The 19890-nt window shown below is 33.5% G+C and overlaps 1 protein-coding gene across 2 annotated transcripts in view; it reads right to left on the minus strand.

The window, feature by feature from the left end:
* LRBA (LPS responsive beige-like anchor protein) overlaps positions 1-19890 on the minus strand; it is a 504104-nt gene that overhangs the window by 403016 nt on the left and 81198 nt on the right. For both annotated transcript variants that reach the window (XM_087816509.1, XM_087816508.1), the window contains exons 18-22: positions 17651-17743; positions 16439-16547; positions 15947-16028; positions 13546-13669; positions 13055-13247 (exon numbers count right to left, since the gene is read on the minus strand). In XM_087816509.1, coding sequence (XP_087672635.1) covers positions 13055-13247; positions 13546-13669; positions 15947-16028; positions 16439-16547; positions 17651-17743 — 601 coding nt within the window. The remainder of the gene's footprint in view (positions 1-13054; positions 13248-13545; positions 13670-15946; positions 16029-16438; positions 16548-17650; positions 17744-19890) is intronic.

Below are 19890 nucleotides of genomic sequence, written 5' to 3' on the forward strand. Positions count from 1 at the left end.
ATTAAGGATGTACTGGAAAAGAACACCCTATACTTCTGGCCTCTATTAACTTTTACCAGGATCTAAGTATGTACTACTGAGAAGTGCTTGGTGAACTAGATAACACATTGTTTCAACTGCAATGAGAACTCTTTTCCCCATGATTTATCCTCAGCAGAGATTAAAAACTATCAATTATGCTCACAATTAGAGCAGCTCTCGATATATTAAATTATTAAAACTTTTTCTACTAAGCTAAAGAATACAAATTTTCTTAGCAGTGAAAATAAATTCAACCCTTCCCCAAAGGTCAACTGTCATTTTCAAAGTCTAAACTGGTCACAGTGGTCTGAAAATTCTAGTTAATCCATCTATGCACCCATTCATTCCACTTGTATGTGAGGAACTACTATGTATTCAACAATGTCAACATCCCTATATCACGCTTAGCCTTTTATCCAACTAAATGGAAAAAAACTGATTAGAGAAAGTATAAAAGAGTGCTGTGATTTTTTATGTCAAAAGGTTTATGATTTTTTATCTCATCAAGGATTATTATCTTATAGCGAACCATTATGTGATTGTCACTGGTGTTTCAATGGAAAATGCCTCTCAAAAAATTATAATACATGCAGAAAGTACAGGCATGAGTACAGTTTATCAATGCGAGAATTGTTTCTGTAATGTACACTATGATATATATAATAAGTTGAACCTTTAGTCAACAAACCTTAATTGAGACCTAGTATGGAAGGATAATAGATGGCACCTAAATGAGTTTTTATGCCCAAAGATCCACAGGCCTTTTTGAAATACAAGTTCACATAGATAAAAGGCAAGCAAAAGTAAAAACACACAATGCACACATTTCGCTCTATAGCTATTAACTAGCCTTTAATCATGACATTCACAGTACATTCATGCCATAATGTGATACAGCTAAAAATTAAAATGTTTAAGCTCCTGCTGAGGGGCTGGCGGCTGCACCCCCACCTGAACTGGCTGAGTGCTCCTCCTAGGAGAGCTAGAGTTGTAGGCTCTGGCAGAGACTGAGTGGTATGGCTCTGGAGTAGGGGTCACCCTCCCATTGAGTTCCTGACCATGTTGCCCCCAAGTAGGAGACCCACTAGCCCCATCCTCCCAACCCCAGTACCAACACCCTAATGAGTTCGTGTCTTGTGGAAGGATCTATGGGGCAGGGCCAGCCTGGGCCCACTCTACAGTCTTTCTTTGGAAGACTCTGGAGGAAGACCAGGCAACCTCAGGGTTGGCATTGTAGCGGAGAGACAGAGGAGGACCTCAGAAAGCTTTGGACCTTTTATTGATCTGGCCCCAGCTCAGAGCTCAAAATAAACATACAAATATGTATGATAATGTAAAATAATGAGAGATTTTAAGGAAAAAAAGAGATGGAAAGTAAGTGAAGATAGCCTTGGTGGAAGGGCGTATTTTACTAGGGTAAGTGGGCAAGTCTTTGGGGATGTTATATTTGAACAGAGACAAGAATAAAATGAGATAGTAAGTTATATCAGAACAAGCATATCAAAAGGAAAAGAGTTTCAGGCAGACAAAAGAACAAATGCAAAGGCCCTGAAGCCAAAATAAGCATGCGATGTTTGAGGAATAAAAGGCCAGTAGACAGAGAACTGTAGATGGTAAAGTCAGAGATGCAGCCATTGGCTAGGTCATGAGGCCGCAGCATTACAGACTGTGTTAAAGACTCTGAATTTTATTCTGAGTGACAGAGTGCCATTAGAGAATTCTGAGTAAGGAGGAGGCATGATCTGACTTCTTAAAGTATCAGTTTATTTGGAAAAGTGACTTTAGGAAGATCATTTCTGCACTGATAGAACGATCACCTAAGGAACACAAGTCACATAACTACCAACCTCACAGTGATTTTGAAAATACAGTAGATCATCTATCAATACAATAGCCAGTGCTTTAGAATGAGTTTAATTTTCAATAATTATTTGGTTTTACTTTATTCAAATTAAGGATTCTTAAAATTTTTTTATAAAATATATCAATAAACCTCTTGCTAGTTCTGCATCCCAAGGGATGCCTTTCCTGGGGGCTGTGAAACCATCTCTTTGAAACATGAACATCAAGGACGGTGGTGCCCTGTCTCCTGTCTCTGTGGGAGTTTAAAGCTTGGGTCCTTGACTCCGAGATGTCAAAAATGTACAAAAATATTCATTTTCCTTTTGGATAAAAACCAGCACATGTATGTAATGGACTGTACTTGCCTCTCCATTTGTAGTCAAATCTATTCTAAACAGTGCTTTGCCTTTCCTAAGCAAAACAACTTGTTTACTGTTTCTTCTGTAAAAAAGGAATATTAAAAATGCTTTCAAAATTCTGAAGTTGATTTTTAAATTTCCCCTTAGTGTACTCCAATGGCCTAAAAGTGAAATTGAAAAAGGAGCAATCATCATTACTGTTATCTTTTTTGATACTGTTTTCCTAATGGTATTTGTGACTGATAATTCCTAATTAATTACAAGATATTGTACTAAATTACCCAGCTAAAAGACTAGTCATTAATCTTCACAATCATTTGATAGCTAATCTATAGCTGTTTGTAATGTTTGGAAAGCACTTCTATAAACTACTAGTTAACTACAACATTTCTTTTGCCATTACTTTCAACTTAATTAGCACTCAAATTTACTAACTAGGAGATAAAAGATGAATACAATACATCAACAAATTAACATTTTAATGACATATTTAAAAAATTTTAACCTATAAAAATTCAGACTTTTAAAAGTTGGGTAATGTTTAGGAACAGGCTTTCCTTTGTAAGCAAACATATCTTTTTTATTGTATTTTATTTTCCTATGGAAATACAAGCTGAATATGATACGCTGCCTTCTAATTCTCAGGTTATCAACCTTCCCACCATTGATAAATAAGACATATCTTTAAAAACAGCTGAATATTTGCACGTGGGGTAGCATCCATAAGCATAGCAGAGCGATTACCACCACATAACGTATCTTTTACAAAGACTCTGATCCAACACCTTACAACAACAATAGTATAAGGTAACATATAATAATTAAGATCAAAGTATAAATATTTATATGTTTACAAAAATTGAGTGATATATTTTATGCAAAGCACCTTGGTTACAAATCTAAATACTCTGGTTTGAGCCTAAGTTCTTAAATGCTACCCTAATACAACCTGACTAGAGGAATATCAAGAATAAAGTCTATACCATCCTAAGAAAACTACCTAACTAAGAGAATTAGTTATGAAAATAACATGGTGCCCGGCTGGGCGTGGCTCAGCGGTTGAGCGTCGACCTAGGATCCAGGCAATCGGGGTTCGATTCCCAGTCAGGGCACACGCCCGGGTTGTGGGCTGCAGCCGATCAATGACTCTCTCGTCGTTGATGTTTCTATCCCTCTCTCTCCCTCTCCTTTCCTCTCTCTGAAATCAATAAAGATATATTTAAAAAAGAAAAAAAAAAAAAAAAGAAAGAAAGAAAATAACATGGTAAGTTCAATAACAAAGGGAAAGACTCCCAGGAGGAAAACAAGTCATATGCATAATAAGCATATACATTCATCATGTAATAAACTTAACATTTTTTGAATAGGTAGTATATTTTGATGGGGTACAGAAGACAGTCCCCAAAATACAGCATGCTGGTACACTGAGTATTTTAAGATGAAGGAATCTGAGAACAGCAGGTGCAGGAAAAACTCTGACTTCTCCAAACCCCTGAAGAGGGTCACAGATTTAAAAATATTACCTCCACCAATTTATCCAAATAAAATTTTGGAGAATGCCAGAATATGAAAAGTAAACTTGAATCATTTATTCAATCACTCCTTCCTAGAATTACAAGTGGTCTGGCAGCACCCGATATCAATTATATCAAAGCTACAGCTTTTGCTTTTAACTTTACTTCTCCATAATATATACACTGCATGTACACTTAGTAACATGCAGCGATTAAATTCATGTCGGGAAACAACAACAACAAAAACAAAAAAATCCAGACTCTCAGAAACACAGATCAAACAAATGGTTGTCAGAGGAAAGGGGTCGGAGGTCAGTGAAAAATGGGAATATAGTCGATAATATTGTGGTTCATTTGCACAGTGATACATGATTACTAGAATTAGTGCAACGATCACAAGTACAATATTGTGTAGCAACTACACTTAAATAAAAATTAATTTAAAAACACTAAATTACCCAATGAAGTTTTGGAGGAAACAGGTACACACCACTTGTAACAACATATTGGTACTGGAAGTTCTAAAAAATAATGTGGCGGTGCATTCCAAAGACAACAAAAATATCAAAATACTTTCCTGACACCGTGGAAACTAAGCTAAGAAGGAATAAGGGAAATGACAAAAGGAACAAGTCACTACTTCACCAGCCCCCCTATCCTCTGGGTACTGAGTAAAGCACTGTAAAGGTCACCACTCTCATTTCCATTTTCTGATGAATGAACTCAGAGTCAAAGAAGTTTAACAGCGTGCCCACGTGCTTCCACAGAAAGTTAAATCCAGGACTGCCTGAGTCCAGTTTTTTCCACTATAACACGACGATGCCTAAACATAGTGTCATGGGCACACAGATTTTTCCAGTAGTGTTCTAGAACAGGGGTCCGCGAACAGAAGCACCCACACTAAGTCCAGCTGCAGCCTATTGTTCTAAATAAAGCTTTATTAAAACACAAAAATAAAATATATATATAAAATTCATGAAGTGTATCATTAAATAAACTATTGTAAAATATCGTATGATCATAGTTTTTGTAAGAAAATAATTATACGTATGTATGTATTTATGCATATAACAGAAGACTGAAAAGTTTTGTACCATAATGCTAATATTAAATACAAGTAAGTGGTGATTCTTGGTTTTTGTGTGCATACATTTGCACTAGGTTCCAAATTTCCTACAATGAGCACATATTATTTTTAACAGTAAAAAATAATAATAAATACTACTTGGTTAAAATAAAAATTTAAAGCCAAAGAATACTTTAGCAATTAAGTATAAAAATGGTAACAATTCATGAAATGTGGAAATTTTTATAAATCTTGAAATTTATTTTAAAAAGATATAGCTTTTAATTTTACTATACACCCACCCTAAACACACACATACAAACACATGTATATTTATATATACCAGTTTATAGCTTGTGATTTTTTTTAACAATTTTAAGAAACCACTTACAAAATTCTAAAAAAACTGATTTCTACCTGCATTTTATCCAACCTAAACATTATTTTCTTCTGATATAAAATGACTAGCATTTATGTTTAAGCCATTTCATCACATTGTTAAAAGTAAAATCTTAAGATATTTCAAATATAATCCAAAACAATGAACTACTTTACCCAAACTGATCATATGGGGATAAACAAATCATATTGTATTTTTAACTCAAGTGTGAATAACTTCTACTTGTTGATTATTTTAAATCATAGGCTCATTCTACCTTATGGTAATATGGGTCTAGACAAAATACAGTATCTAAAGTTTTTACTTTTGTTTAGAAAAAAACTTTTTGAACAGTTCTCCTAATTCAGAATATATTAAATGACGTCATTTAAATTTTAAAGACTAGAAGCATGTTAGCAGACCAAGGGAAAATAGTATTATTTGGTTACTCAACATAATGCTCCATTTGAAGCATAAAAAAGAAAGACAAAGATAAATACTGAAAACCTAAAGAACTCTCAAGAAAATAATGGAATTAAAAGATTACTCTTAACAGGTATACATTTGAAACCATCTGACCACAGTAACCAACACAGTGCAGTTACACCAGAGGAGCCTATTACTGGTTATAAACCTAGTTCAGCTGTTGGAGGAGAGGGATACAGTGACAAACAGCTTCCCTGCTACAAAGGTGGCAGGAAATCTATCAAAGTGGACAATAAAATTGCAATTGAGTTTCTTTGGCTTTTTATAGCAGCTGAATATATCCTGGTGTAACTCTGCAAAATCTATCTGATTCTGCAACATTAGTTTTTTATACACCAGTTCTTTATCAAGAAACATGTTATAACTTTGAGATATTAAGATTTAAAATGACTGCAAAAAGGAAAAAATAAGCATCATTTCAGTGTCATGTGCATGGAAATCTTTATAAAGCTTTTGAATAAATATTTTCAGAGGGAAAAAAATGATTCCAATAATCTCAGCAGGCTTTTAACAGCATGCTACAAACTGTTCACTAATTATTGAATCAGTTCAGCTCTGTCCTAAGCATCATTAAATATTGATTTGAACAGCCTTAAAGTATAAGTTGTCTTTTATTTTAAAAATAGATATCAAGATACTAAAATTCCATAATAATTAACATAGCAATATTCAAATAAACTACTCTGCATAAAAACCTTATGAAACAGAAAAGCTTTTAATCAATAAAGGAAATTCACACAAAGAAATAAAGCTAAAGGACATTAATAAACATTAAAATTAAAGGTGAAAAAGCATAAGAATCAACTTGTAGCTTTAAATTTTTCCTACCCCCCCCCCCTTAGAGAGTTAAGTAAAGCTTTAGCACTTATTTTTTAAAGTATACTTTAACAGCAAAAAGTGATAGGTCTACATATAAAATTACCTCACAATTAATTTAACCAGCATTTATTCCACTTTATAACTGTAATCCTAAAACTTGAGTCAAAGACTGGTTCTTGGCCCAACGCGGGCACAAGAGGCCTCTCCATAAAGCAACTATTTTCTTTGCAAAGGTTTTAAGATCTGTTTAAAGCCAAATGTGTCACCAGAGTAAAGAAAAACATAAACTGATTGATTAATCAAAGCTATATAAATATCACACAAAATGTAAAGCCTACTTTGGGTTTGTTGTGTATAAACTAAGTCTAAAAAAATACTGATTTCAAAGAATACTTAAAAACAGTAATTCCTATTTCTTCAACTTTCTCTGCACCATAACATATGCTCCTAGAAAGACAAAAAAGGTTGACCTTCTTTTTAAAAATTGTATTACAAGATGAGTCCATATCTAACTTACGTAGTATTCCTCTACTCTCCACAGTTCTAAAGAGTATATCATAGTATATTGGCAGTTCAGTACATGAAGGTGGGAAGCGGAGAATTTTATAACAGTTAGTAAAAATAATGGCCTGTACGCTAGAGGGGTGCTCATAATTTAGAGTGCGTAAGAAGGGCTTTTTTAAAATACAGATTTCTAGGAACACCCCATGAGATTCAGACTGAGATTCTAAGATGGGGTTCATAATAAAGTGCACACCCCAAGTTCCTCTGATGAGGTGGTGCCAAGTCATCCTGGGTGTGACTGCGGCATGGGGACTTCAGAGACAGCTGCTGCGGGGGGGAGCCTGGGGCACTGAGGCGCACGGTGCCACGGGGCAGCTGAGCCAAGCAGCCCCTTAAGACGAGGGTGCAGTTCGCCGACCTTCTGCAGCAGATTTTAACGAGCGGCTGCCAAGCAGGCAGCACTGCGAGTTCCACGGGAGATACGAAGGAGTGGAAGAACTTTCATACCCCTGCTAGAGACAGCTTACAATTAACAGCCCAAGTAAGAAATCACTTTTAACCAACCATCGATCATGAGCGGTATTGGTTTACGATTAAATGCTCGCCTACATCTGCTGTGTTCCTCACGACTGCTGCTCTTCGTGTACATTACACACTTACTCCTTCCCGCCGTGTTTAGTTTTTTATACATATGTTACCTCCCATGTTAGAAAGTAACTTCTTCCAGGGTAAGATCTGTTCCTGACTCACCTTTCATAGCAATTGGAAGGTTTTCAAATACAAAAAGATAGAAAAAACAAAAGGAAGAGGTTGAAAGGAAAAAGAGAAAGAGGAGAGAGAAAGGTAGAGAGGGGAAGAAAGGAGACAGGCAACCAAGTGAGGCCTGGACACAGAGCCTGGAAATAAGACCCGCCCACGTCGGACGGCCCAGCTGGGGGAGGAAAGCAGAGAGCAAACGACCCGTTCACCACGGACAGAGCAGACGGGAAAGAGAACCATGCTGGGCAGGGCGGGGGTGGGCAGAAGGCAGCGGGTACAGAATGGAGGCGGGGATGTTGGAGGGGAGACAGAGAGAGAAACAGAGGACTAGGAGAGAGGAAAGCAGTGGCTCAAAGACGCAAAAGCAAACAAGAGGGAGAGAGCTGGCCAGGCAGGGAAAGGTGGTGGCCACAGTCAATGCCAGCAGCCAGGGAAAGGGGCGTAGAAGACTGGTTAGTCATAGGTTGGGGAGCGAAAGGAGGGAGGGGAGGAGAGGGAGTGAGGGGAGAGGGGGACTGAAAAGTGGCAAGGAGGGTACTGGGAAGGGGAAATGAGAAGGGAGAGGGAGGGCGAGAGAGACACTTAACGAGATAGCAAGAGAACATTAAGTGATTTCATACAAAATGATATGACCCGAGAGCACCAAAAACTGTCACAGAGAAGTAATTTAACTAGCAAAGTCCTCAAAAAAAAGGATTTGGGTAGGTACAAAGGAGCCCAAAGCACATGCATAAATAAACAAAAATAAAGAGCTAAGGAAGCATGATACATTTTAGAAAAACTAGAACCAACACCGCCAGACTGGAGATGCTGGTCAAGTGAAGTAGTGGAAGGTGAGGTGGGAAATACTTTGTTTCAAAGGGAACAGTGAAATGTTAGGGAGAAATTATGTGGCAAAACACTCTTATTTGCTATTCTAAGAAGATTAGAACAAAGTCTTTATGGAGATGAGTAACATCATGTTAAGTTATTCTTAATAAGTCTAGAGGAAAGTAACACCTAAGGCTAGATAGTTCATTAGAAATATCCACAGTAGAAGTAATCTGGATATGTATGAAGAATTAGAAATCACTAAAAAAAACTTCAAAGTAGGTAAAAGACAAAACCTTGCAAAAATAATAAATCTAACAGTTTCAAGAGTTAGAGAGTGGAACATTTCTTAGGACCCAGCAATTCTACTCCTACTCAGGTATCCTAGAGCAATGCTTTTTTCAATGTTAGGGTAATTGAGTTGGCAAATCATGGAATCTCTTACTGGGGTATGAAATGAGAAAGAAAAGTACGAGTGTATCACTACATACCAAGACTTACTAAAGGTAAATATTGTCTCATGAAACCTCTTGTGGAGGGAGAGTGGTATGTGTGCATACATACCTGGTCACAATAAATGTCTTAGTGTGAGCCACGGTAATAAAAAGTTTGAAAATAACTCTATTAAAACCTTTGCCTTTGAGCACCTGAGTTATTCATAGCACTGAAAATGAATGAACTAAAGCTATATTAACAATAAAAAAAAACTTAAAAACACATGGCTTGACAGAAATAGACTAAATCACTGAAAAGTCCACACAGTATGATGTAATTTTCATAAAATATAATAGGCAACATTAGATATTATTTAGAAATACATTTTTGGCTTTTTAAAGGAGGACATGATACACACAAAATTCAAAGTGGTGATTAGGTTTGGAGTAGAGGTAGGGGTTGGATAAGAGAAGCACACAGTCTGTGCTTAAGCTGGGCAGTCACAATTCTTCCTTTTAACACTTCATGGCAGCGACATTCACCCAGTATGCCACAAGAATTTTTAAAACATGCAATCCCTGACTAGTCGGGGGCACTGACCTCTTTTCCCTTGGATTGCCAAATAAAAAAATGACAACAGCCAACACAATAGCTATCAGTGTGAACGAATGAAAAGTATACCTATTTTTTGTCAGATCAGCAAAAAATGTACTCTTTGTTGTGCTGCAGCATTTTAGTGATTAGTTTATGTGTGCCTTGCGATGAGAAAGGTTGAAAATCGCTGCTTCATAGTATATATGCTGCACAAATAATTTTGGGTGTAATTGAGTCTATTTTAAAAGTTATATTTGTATCAAACATGAACCGACTGGGGCATGAACCGGTGTGCTGGCAGCAAGGAGGAGGAAAGGACGAATGAGAAGTGATAGCGCTGCAACAAAGGAAAACCGCCACTGCGCATTCAATTCTATTTTTTGTGATTTCACTCATTAACTCTTAACCTCAACTACACATAAAGATATACATATAGATACACATTTACCATTTCTAGATTATATACTGATTGTTAAGAAAAGCTGAAAAACCTGCCTGAGTTTTCACAACTAAAAATTATTATAAATCAGAATTTAAACCCAGAACTATCCTGTCTCCAAAGTCCATGTTCTCCTCATTACTTACACAAATGAACTGGCAAGTGGGTATAAATGTTAGGTCATAACTGTTCAAAAGCTCAAAAAGCACCTGAGAGATCTCCTAGTCCAACCCCTTAATTTCAGATATTAAATTCAGCATCTAGGCTATTAGCCCTAAATACCCTGTGACTGAAGTGTTCTCAAGCTCTTTGGTCTTAGGATTCTTTACACTCAAACAGTAGTGAGGCCCCACAAAAACCTTTTATTTATATGGGATATATCTATTACTACTTATTAGAAATTAAAACTAATAAATATTACAAATTAAGAAATTTATAAATACTTTATTAACAATAAACTCATGTTAATAAAAATAACATTTTTTGAAAAATGATTTTTTCAAAATATAATGAGAAGTGTTATTATTTCACATTTTTGCATATTTCTTTAAATTATGGCTTAACAGAAGACTTGCATTCTAGTATCTACTTCTGTATTCAATCTAATGTATTTTATAGTTTTGATTAAAGTATAAGAAAACTTAACCCTCAAAATAGAAATATAGTTAGAAAAGGAGGACCCCACACTCTCTGAAAAGGTCCCCACAGGCAGTATGTTAAGGATTATTGCTCTTAAGGTTATATTACCCTAACTAGCCTTCCTAAGGACTTGAACAAACTACACTGTATACAAAAGTGCTGAATTAACATACACTATATAGAAAATCAGAAAAATCTAATTTATACTGGCAATTCCCTAACCTAGAATTCCCCCAGATATATCTGAAATCCAATCCAAATGCAGATGATGCCCAAACTCAACCCATTTTTCTCATGAGTGTTTATAAAGGGAAACAGTTCTAGCCAAAAATCAGGCCAGACTGCAGTGGGCCACTGCAACAGAAACCAGAATAGCTGGGCATCCACTCAAGAGGTGGCAAATAGTTTCTGTAAAGTGCTGAATAGTAAATATTTCAGGCTTGTGGATCATAGTGTCTGTTGCAAATACTCAACATTTGTGCCATAAACACAGTCATAGAGGATATATAAATAAATGGAAGTGGCTGTGTTTCAATAAAACTTTATTTTCAGAAACAGGTCAGGCTAAATTTGGCTCTCAGGCCGTGTTTTGCTCACCTCTGCCTTAGACTAAACTGGTCAGTTCAAAAATGTAGTGGCCAAAACAAAGCACTGAATTGTTTAGCAATGAATTGTTCTCAAACATAAATCTGTAGGGTAATATCTTACAGACTAAGATATCTTTGCAACGCCTTGGATAGTTAGGCACTGTTCTCTTGATGAGAAAGAAAAAGGCAGAGTGAGTAAATCTTAGATACGCTCCAATAACTAGAAGTCATTCAAACACCTCAAAACACATATTTAAGAACTGACAATGTATTCCAGTACAATGGCAAAGTGTTCCAGAGAAATAACTATAACAGTCAATAAAATAAAACACTTAAAGATATACCAAATTTATCATTCCTGTTCCTTCTACTCAATTTATAATGTAAATAATTATATATTTATATTCCTTCTGAGTACAGTTCTTAAATACAAAAAGCATAAACCATAAAAGAAACAAATTTTACTACATTATTTCAAATGTACAATTTCGTCAGAAGACAAATGACATAAAAATCCAGAAATGGATGAGCCACGAACTGGCAGAAGACATTCATAAACAATATAGTTATTAAATGGTTAAGACCAAAAATATATAAAGAACTCCCATAGAACAACAAGAAAATGTAAATTAATATTATGGTGGTATAGGATTTAAAATTCTTCCACTTTGCAAATCTTTAAAACTCCAGCCATACCAAGTGATGAGTTAATATGAAGCAGCAAGAACTTACTGCTGGCGAGAATGTAAAATGATACACCACTTTGGAAAATAATTTCAGTTATCTTATAATGTTCAACATCTACATCTTAAAAGTCAGCAATTCCATTTCTAGGAATATGTAGAGAAACTTCATATACAAAATACATCAGAAATGTTCATCAACTGGTAAATGGGTAAAATCATACCATGGAACACAATACAAATGACAAAGTGAACACTACTGCACAGGTCAACATGAATGAATCTCAAATAATAACAAGTAAAAACAGTAAGTTACAGAAAAATGTATTTAATATATCATTTATGTTAAGTATAAACATGAAAAATAGTATTATTTATTGTTTAGATTCATATATATATTATGATAGTATTATTCATATATAATATATATATGTCGTTAAAAATATACATAAGACATATAAAGAGTAAAAATACCAAATTCAGGTTAGTGGGGAAGAAGGGGGGCTCACAATGGTAGACAAAGCAATCAGGATGGGGAATCCAATTTCATAAACAGTGGTAGGTACATTATTCCTTGTACCTTTTTGTATGTCTAGAATATTTCATCAAAAATTTTAAACAAATGTTATACATAAATAACTCACAGTGTGCCTGAAGTTAAAAAAAAAAAAATTTGTAGATCCTTCCAAACCAATTTTTTAACTGGCGGAAACATGACCACAGGACAAACATCAGCCAGAGCTTTTCTGTTTACACACCCTTTACATACAGAAGTAACTTCTCATCTTTGAATATACTGCGCCACCTTGTGTTCAAAAGCTTCAAACCACTATAAAATTCACAGTACCTTACCTGAAAACCGCTACGTGAAAATAAGCTGTTTCATGAGGTTTCACTTTATTAAGTTAAGCACATATAAAAATGACATTTGAAAAAAACTTTTGTTTCTGAAGAAATTGGAAATACTCTATATTTATTTTTAGTTCTCTGTTTTAATTGTTCATTTCACTTTCAGAGAATAATCTGCCTTTTTTTCCTTGATTTTAAGTATATGTTTTAAATGAGTAAAACTCATAGACATCTAAAATGCTAAAATACACTTTTATAAAGAAACTTACCTTTGAATGCGTAATTGATAAGGTGTCCACCCACACACGCCAGCCACCCCACTCATATTTTACTGCATGGTAAAGTAGGATTCGAAATATGGCATATACCATTTCTGTAATCTTTTGCTCATCAGAATTCTTAGGATTAAAGTAGCAGAGAGAAAGCATCCACTCTTGCCACACAGAACACTGTAGCAAGCTCCTAGAAATTTTAAGAGGATACTGAATTACTTAAAATAAATCATCTGAAAGAATTCTAAAAAGTAAAATTCAAAACAAAATAAACAAAACACCCACCTTTATCCATGTATTCAAAATAATTAAAGAATGTGGTACTGAAAACTCAATTTAACTATATGGTATATTACTTATATACCCCTAATGACAAGAGCATATGGAAAATTCATTTTCAAAGTGTTTTTTAAAGCAATTTTTCTTAGAACAAATGGGCTTATTCAAAGCTGGACTTGAATAGTGCAAATACTTTCTTGTATGCTTACCTTCTGTTTTCTCTACTGTTATTAAAAAGTTTAATCATGTCAGAAAGAAAAGCTCTGCGAACTTCCATGCTCTCTGGGCACTGCGGAGAATTTCGAAGTAGGGTCGCAATTATTTTTAGTATCTCTGTAAGACAATTCAGAAATTAATTAAAAAACAACGCTATAAAATTTTCATGAAGGAAGATCAATATATTGGAATTTGTTTCGTTTCCCTGACATAAATGTCTACTAAAAAATCCTTTTGTGTTATAAAAAAATCATCTGCCAAAAAGAATGACAATATGTTCATTAGCAAGCATCCATAAACAAAAATAATTTTTAAATTTAACCATTAGGATGTGTAAAAGTAAAGTTGAATTTTAAAAAGTTATAATAAGTCAAGTTAAATTATGAACAAATCAAAAGATTGTAAAACTACTAACAACTCTCCCTAATCTCTGCCAATTAATAAAGTTGATCTTAAAAATTAAAACAACCCTATAATCTGAAATCTCAGAAAAAGGAGAATAAATTCTTGACTTCTTCAATAAAATTTATGGTATGCACATACCCTTTTATCATCATGAATTTTAAAAGATGTCAAGATTCCTTCCATACTTTTAAAAGTAAAATTAGATATAAAAAAACAACAAAGGAAATTAAAACCTACTCAATACCATGAAAAAATACAAATAAAACTACTACAGTAGTCTTAAAAAGCTGTCTGAATTTTTTTTGGAAGTTAACTGTTTTTAATTTTTATTGAATTTATTGGGGCAACATTGGTGTCTTAAATTTCTTACACTTAGCTTTAAGAAGAAAAAAACTTCTTTGAAATATAGGCTTAAATCCAGACCTTAATAAAGAAGCAAAAACATCTATAACTCTGAATTTAAAATTAAATACATCAAATTTTTACCCAATTAAAAATTCAGAAATTCTAAGCAAGCCTTTGCCCAGGTTTTTGTTGATTCTGAAGCAGTAAGTTCAAAATAGCAAATATAAAGATATTTTATTGTACAGTTATCCATATTTGGGGAGTAATTTCTTAATTCTTCTAATGAAAATCCCAAATTTCTCTACCTAAACAATGATTACAATGATGATAATCATCAAAATAATGATAATGATGATGATAATAGCCACTCATTTTAGGATATACTATTCCGAGGCACTGTTTTAAGAAATTACAAGTATTAACACATTTAATCCTTATACAATGATAGCTATATACTATTATTATCCCCATTTTAAAAATAAGAAAACTAGGGCACACAGAGATTAAAGTAATTTACTCAAAGTCACAGAACTATCAAGACATGTAGACAAGACTGAAAGCCAGGCAGCCCATGTTCTTAAACACCATACTATACTGCCTGTCTTTCCTGAGACAGCATATTATATAGATAATAATATTCTAAAATTCTTACTTCAATAAGTCATCTTCCCTATAACTACATAAAATATATTTTATATTATATTACATTATATTACATTTTCAAGATTTTCTCCATGATGGCTAAGAAAAATTAAACTTCAGAGCCATGTGTTTTTGAAACTAGTGCTAAAACAGAATACCACAATATAAGTCACTACACGAAAAGTAACTGGATTTCAAAACTCTACAAACCAGTTATTTTAATGTCAATAATCTTGAAAAGCAAGATGAAAAATATACACCTTATACAAGTACTTAAGAATTCTAAATATCAAAAGAAAAAACTGTTAAGCAGACTAAGTTCATAAACAATAAAGTAGGCAGTTTTCTATTTCAAACTTGGTATTCTTAAATTGACAGTAATTTAAGATGAAAATTACCTCCATGGTTCATGTAATTTAGCCTGACATCACTAAATAGTACAATCAAAACCCTACTGAAAATCTGAACATACATTAAATCAAGATATTATTCATATAATTCTTCAAAATCTCTATATAAACACTTTCACATAACCTAAGGTCAATTTGAAGTTAAATTCAACATCAAACACAAATAAAACTAATATTATATCACTGCCTGTAATGAAATATTCTTCAATGTGTTTTCGACAATATTAACCTTAGGTTTTTCATAGTTTAGAAGTTTAAAAAAGGAGGGGATTGGGAGAAATAGGTGAAGGTGCTCACCTAAAGTGTGTAAGTGTCCAGTTATAAGGTGACTGGGTTCTGAAGATGTAATACACAACGTGGTAACCACAGTTAACAATACTGTACTGTATATTTGAGAGTTGCTAAGAGACATCTTAAACATTTTCACCACACATACACAAATAATTATCACTATGAAGTGATGAATGTGTTAATTAACCTTATTGTGGTAAATATTTCACAATATATACATATACCAAATCATTAGTTTGAACACCTTAAACTCATAGAATATCTCAATAAAAAAAAATTTTTAAGTATATGAAATACATACGAGGATTTTGTATCTTTACTGAAGAATCAGGATCTGGATGCTGTTTATGTATCACTTGCGTACAAATCTGTTCTATAAGAATCTACAGAAGTAAAACAATAGACTACATTATTATAATCACTGTATTACCACCACCATTAATGAGCTTTCAGTACAACACTAATCAACATTAATTACACAGTCTAATATCATCATGGTAAATATCTTCTGCATTATATTAAATGATTTCAACATTGTAACTCTATTTTTACTTAATCATAAAATAAGGCATCAAATAATCCAACGGAAGAAATACTTTTAAAAAGACCACATGCTTAATAATTCACATATTAATAGATTTATTAAGGTCTAGCCACATCTCATTTATATAACAAATTTCAAAACTGTAAAACCCTAAATGATCTTATTTTATCTATACAATATCAACTCAATTATACAGGTACTTTTAATTACTAAGAAATTAGTAAAATTAAATTCCAACTACATTCCTACCTCAAACAAGACATTATATGTGGTCATTGTGATTAAATTTGTGTGAAGCATGAGTCTTTCAGCTAACAGTGAGAACAATCCATGTCCAAGCATGACTTCAGCCTTTCTTCTGTAACAACACAGAAATAATCAAATGCACAGTCTTATTATCCACTGTTTAGTAGGAAAGTTGAAGGACACATGAAAATGTTTTTCACATTACCAACAAATTCCAATTCAATAACTTTCCCAATTTTCTTCACCCTAGAACTTATAAGGTCACAAAATCTTAAGAAGATAAATACAAACTATAATATAAGCACAGCTAAAGTTTAAAATATTACAAGACTAGCATAACACAGCCAAAATCTTCAGGGCAACTTTTTATTAACTAGTAGCTACTCTCTGTCAGTACTGAGCTAAGCTCTACTATGGATGATAATCTAAATCCCAGTTAGTTAAATAGAAAAACAATGTAGAAAAAAAAGCAAAAGAAATACAAAAAATTAATAAAATGAATACTATGAAGATAAATATATCAAAACTAAACTTCCAAGCAAAAATTTAAAAACAGATTATAAATTTTAATTCAATACCTGGGTTTCTCAAACATTTTTCTGCAAATGTCTGTATAGTAAATATTTTAGGCTTTGTGAAACACATAAATTGTTGTAATGTGAAAATTGCAATAGATAATAAGCAAATAAATTATTGTGACTATATGTTAGAATAAAACTTTATTTACAGGTAGCCAAGAATTCAACATAAAAAACACAATTTAACACTTTTCTACCACCAAAATTGCTAATTTTCATAATAAACCAATCCTGGTACAAGGAATAGTAAGTAAGATATAAATATCTGCATTAAGCTTAAAAAAAAAAGTTTTAGTTTTTAATTATGCATATAGCGGAACACATTATGTGACAAACATCCAGGTTAATACGGCAGTTTTATAGAACAGATAAAGCAAATGATGATCAAGTCCCCTGAAATGAAGTCTCCATTTTATCTGGAATTCAATTTACACAAATGTGTTCCCATAATGAACAAAAATAAATGACACTGTCATAGAAGACAAACAATACACTCCTACTCCCTCTTTATTTTTAGTGTGTGGAAACGAGATTAAATTTTTATAGCATTTTATGAATAAAAATAAACAAGAGACTGTGTATTATAAAATAAATAAGTAATACTCTACAGTTCATTTTAGATTTCATGCATACTCACTTTGGGGCCAGGTGTTTTAAAAAATAGCCTATTGCCTTGAGAGCTTGCACTCTGATTCCTTCACTTGTTGATGCCAAAAGTTTATAGATAACCCTGAATGAATTAAAATTAAGAAAAATTACTCTCAGTATTCAAAAATAAAGATTTAAAATATATATGCATATATGTGTAAACTTTTTCATAGTCATATGATTATAAATCTAATTTCAAGATACGGGTAAATTTAATATACATTTGTAACATTTTAAAACACTTAAAGCAACTTTGTTGTCTTAAAAAACCCACTTTAAACATAAAAAGACACATGTAGATTAAAAGAAAGTGAATGGAGAAAAATATACCATGCTAATGCTAATCAAAAGAAAGCAAAAGTAGCTATATTAATTATAGACAGACTTCAAAGTAAGGAAAGTTATCAGGGATAAAGGGAATTACATAATGATAAAGGTGGCAATCCTCCAAGAAGAAATAATAGTCCTTAACATGTGTGTGCCTAACAATAAAGTGTAAAAGTATGTGAGGAAAAACAGATAAATTCACTATCACAGTTAGAGACTTGAACATCCCTTTCTCAGAAATGGACAGATCCAGCAGGCAGAAAATCAGCAAGGACACAGATGAATTCAACAGTACCATCAATCAATTGGATATAACTGCTATGTATAAACTACTTCATCCAACAGCAGTAGAATATACATTTTCCTCAAGCTCTCATGGAACATTCACCAATTAGACCACATTCAGGGTCATAAAATACACCTAAACAGATGCAAAGATTAGAAATCATATAATGTTTGCTCTCAGACCACAATGGAATTAAACTAGAAATCAGTAATAGAAAGATAACTGCAAAATTCCAAAATACTAAACAATACATTTCTAAATAAATGTAGGTCAAAGAAGAAATCTCAAGAAAAACTAAAAGTTCTTGCTGATGCAGTAAGGCAAGAAAAGGGGAAAGAGTGGTATACGAATTGTGAAGGAACATATAAAACTGTCTTCGTTCACAGATGACATAATTATCCATGAAGAAACTGTAAGAACTGACCCAAAATAAAATCTTGGAACTAAAAGGAGATTATAACAAGGTTACAGAATACAAAATTAATACACAACAGTCAACTGCTTTCCTATATACCAACAATTAACAAGTGTAATGTGAAATTAAAAGCACAATAGCATTTACATTAGCACCCAAAAAATGAAATACTTAGTATACACGATCTACATGAGGAAGACTACAAAAATGATGAACAAAGAACTACAAAATGAAAAGAAAATCCATGTTCATGGATAAGATGGCTCAATATTCTCAAGATCTCAGTTCTTCTAAACTGATCTATAGATTAAATGCAATTCCAATCAAAAATCCCAGTAAATTATTTCAGGGATATAAACAAGCCATTCTAAAGCTTATAGGGAGATCAAAAGCCCAGGGTAGCCAAAACAATATTGAAAAAGAACAACAAAATCATAAGACCGATGCTACCTTACTTGAAGACTTACTATAAAGCTACAGTAATCAAGACAGTGTAGTATTGGCAAGAAAAAGAAAAGCACAAATAGATCAAGCAACAGAATAGAGAGCCTAGAAATCGACCCACATAAATACAGTCAACCGATCTTTGACAAGGGAGGAGCAAAGGTAATATAACAAACCAAAGATCCTCTCTTCAACGAATGATGCTGAAACAACTGGACACCCACATGCAAATAAATGAATCTAGACACAGACCTTACCCTTCATAAAATTAACTCAAAATGGACCTAAATGTAAAACTATAAAACTCCTAGAAGACAACATAGGAGAAAACGGAGATGAATTGTGATGCCTTTTTAGATACACCAAAGAATGATACGGCAAGAAATAAATAAGCTGGACTTCATTAAAATTAAAAACTTCTGCCCTAGCCAGTTTGGCGCAGTGGGTAGAGCACCGGCCTGCAGCCTGAAGGGTCCTACGCACCTCGGTTACAGGTTCAATCCCAGGCCCTCGTAGGGATGCATGTGGGAGGCAACCAGTCAATGTCTCTTTCACATCAATGTTTCTCTCTCTCTCTCCTTTCCAATCTCTCTGAAAAGCAGTGGGAAAAATATCCTCAGATGAGGATTAAAAAAAAAATTAAAAATTTCTGGTCTGCCAGATACAACATCAAGAAAATTAGAAGACAAGACTGAGAGAAACTATTTGCAAAAGACACATCTGATAAAGGACTTATCCAAAATATACAAAGAACTCT

The sequence above is a fragment of the Miniopterus natalensis genome, chromosome 4 (genome assembly GCF_054644295.1).
Source record: "Miniopterus natalensis isolate mMinNat1 chromosome 4, mMinNat1.hap1, whole genome shotgun sequence".
In the NCBI taxonomy this organism is placed as follows: Eukaryota; Metazoa; Chordata; class Mammalia; order Chiroptera; family Miniopteridae; genus Miniopterus; species Miniopterus natalensis.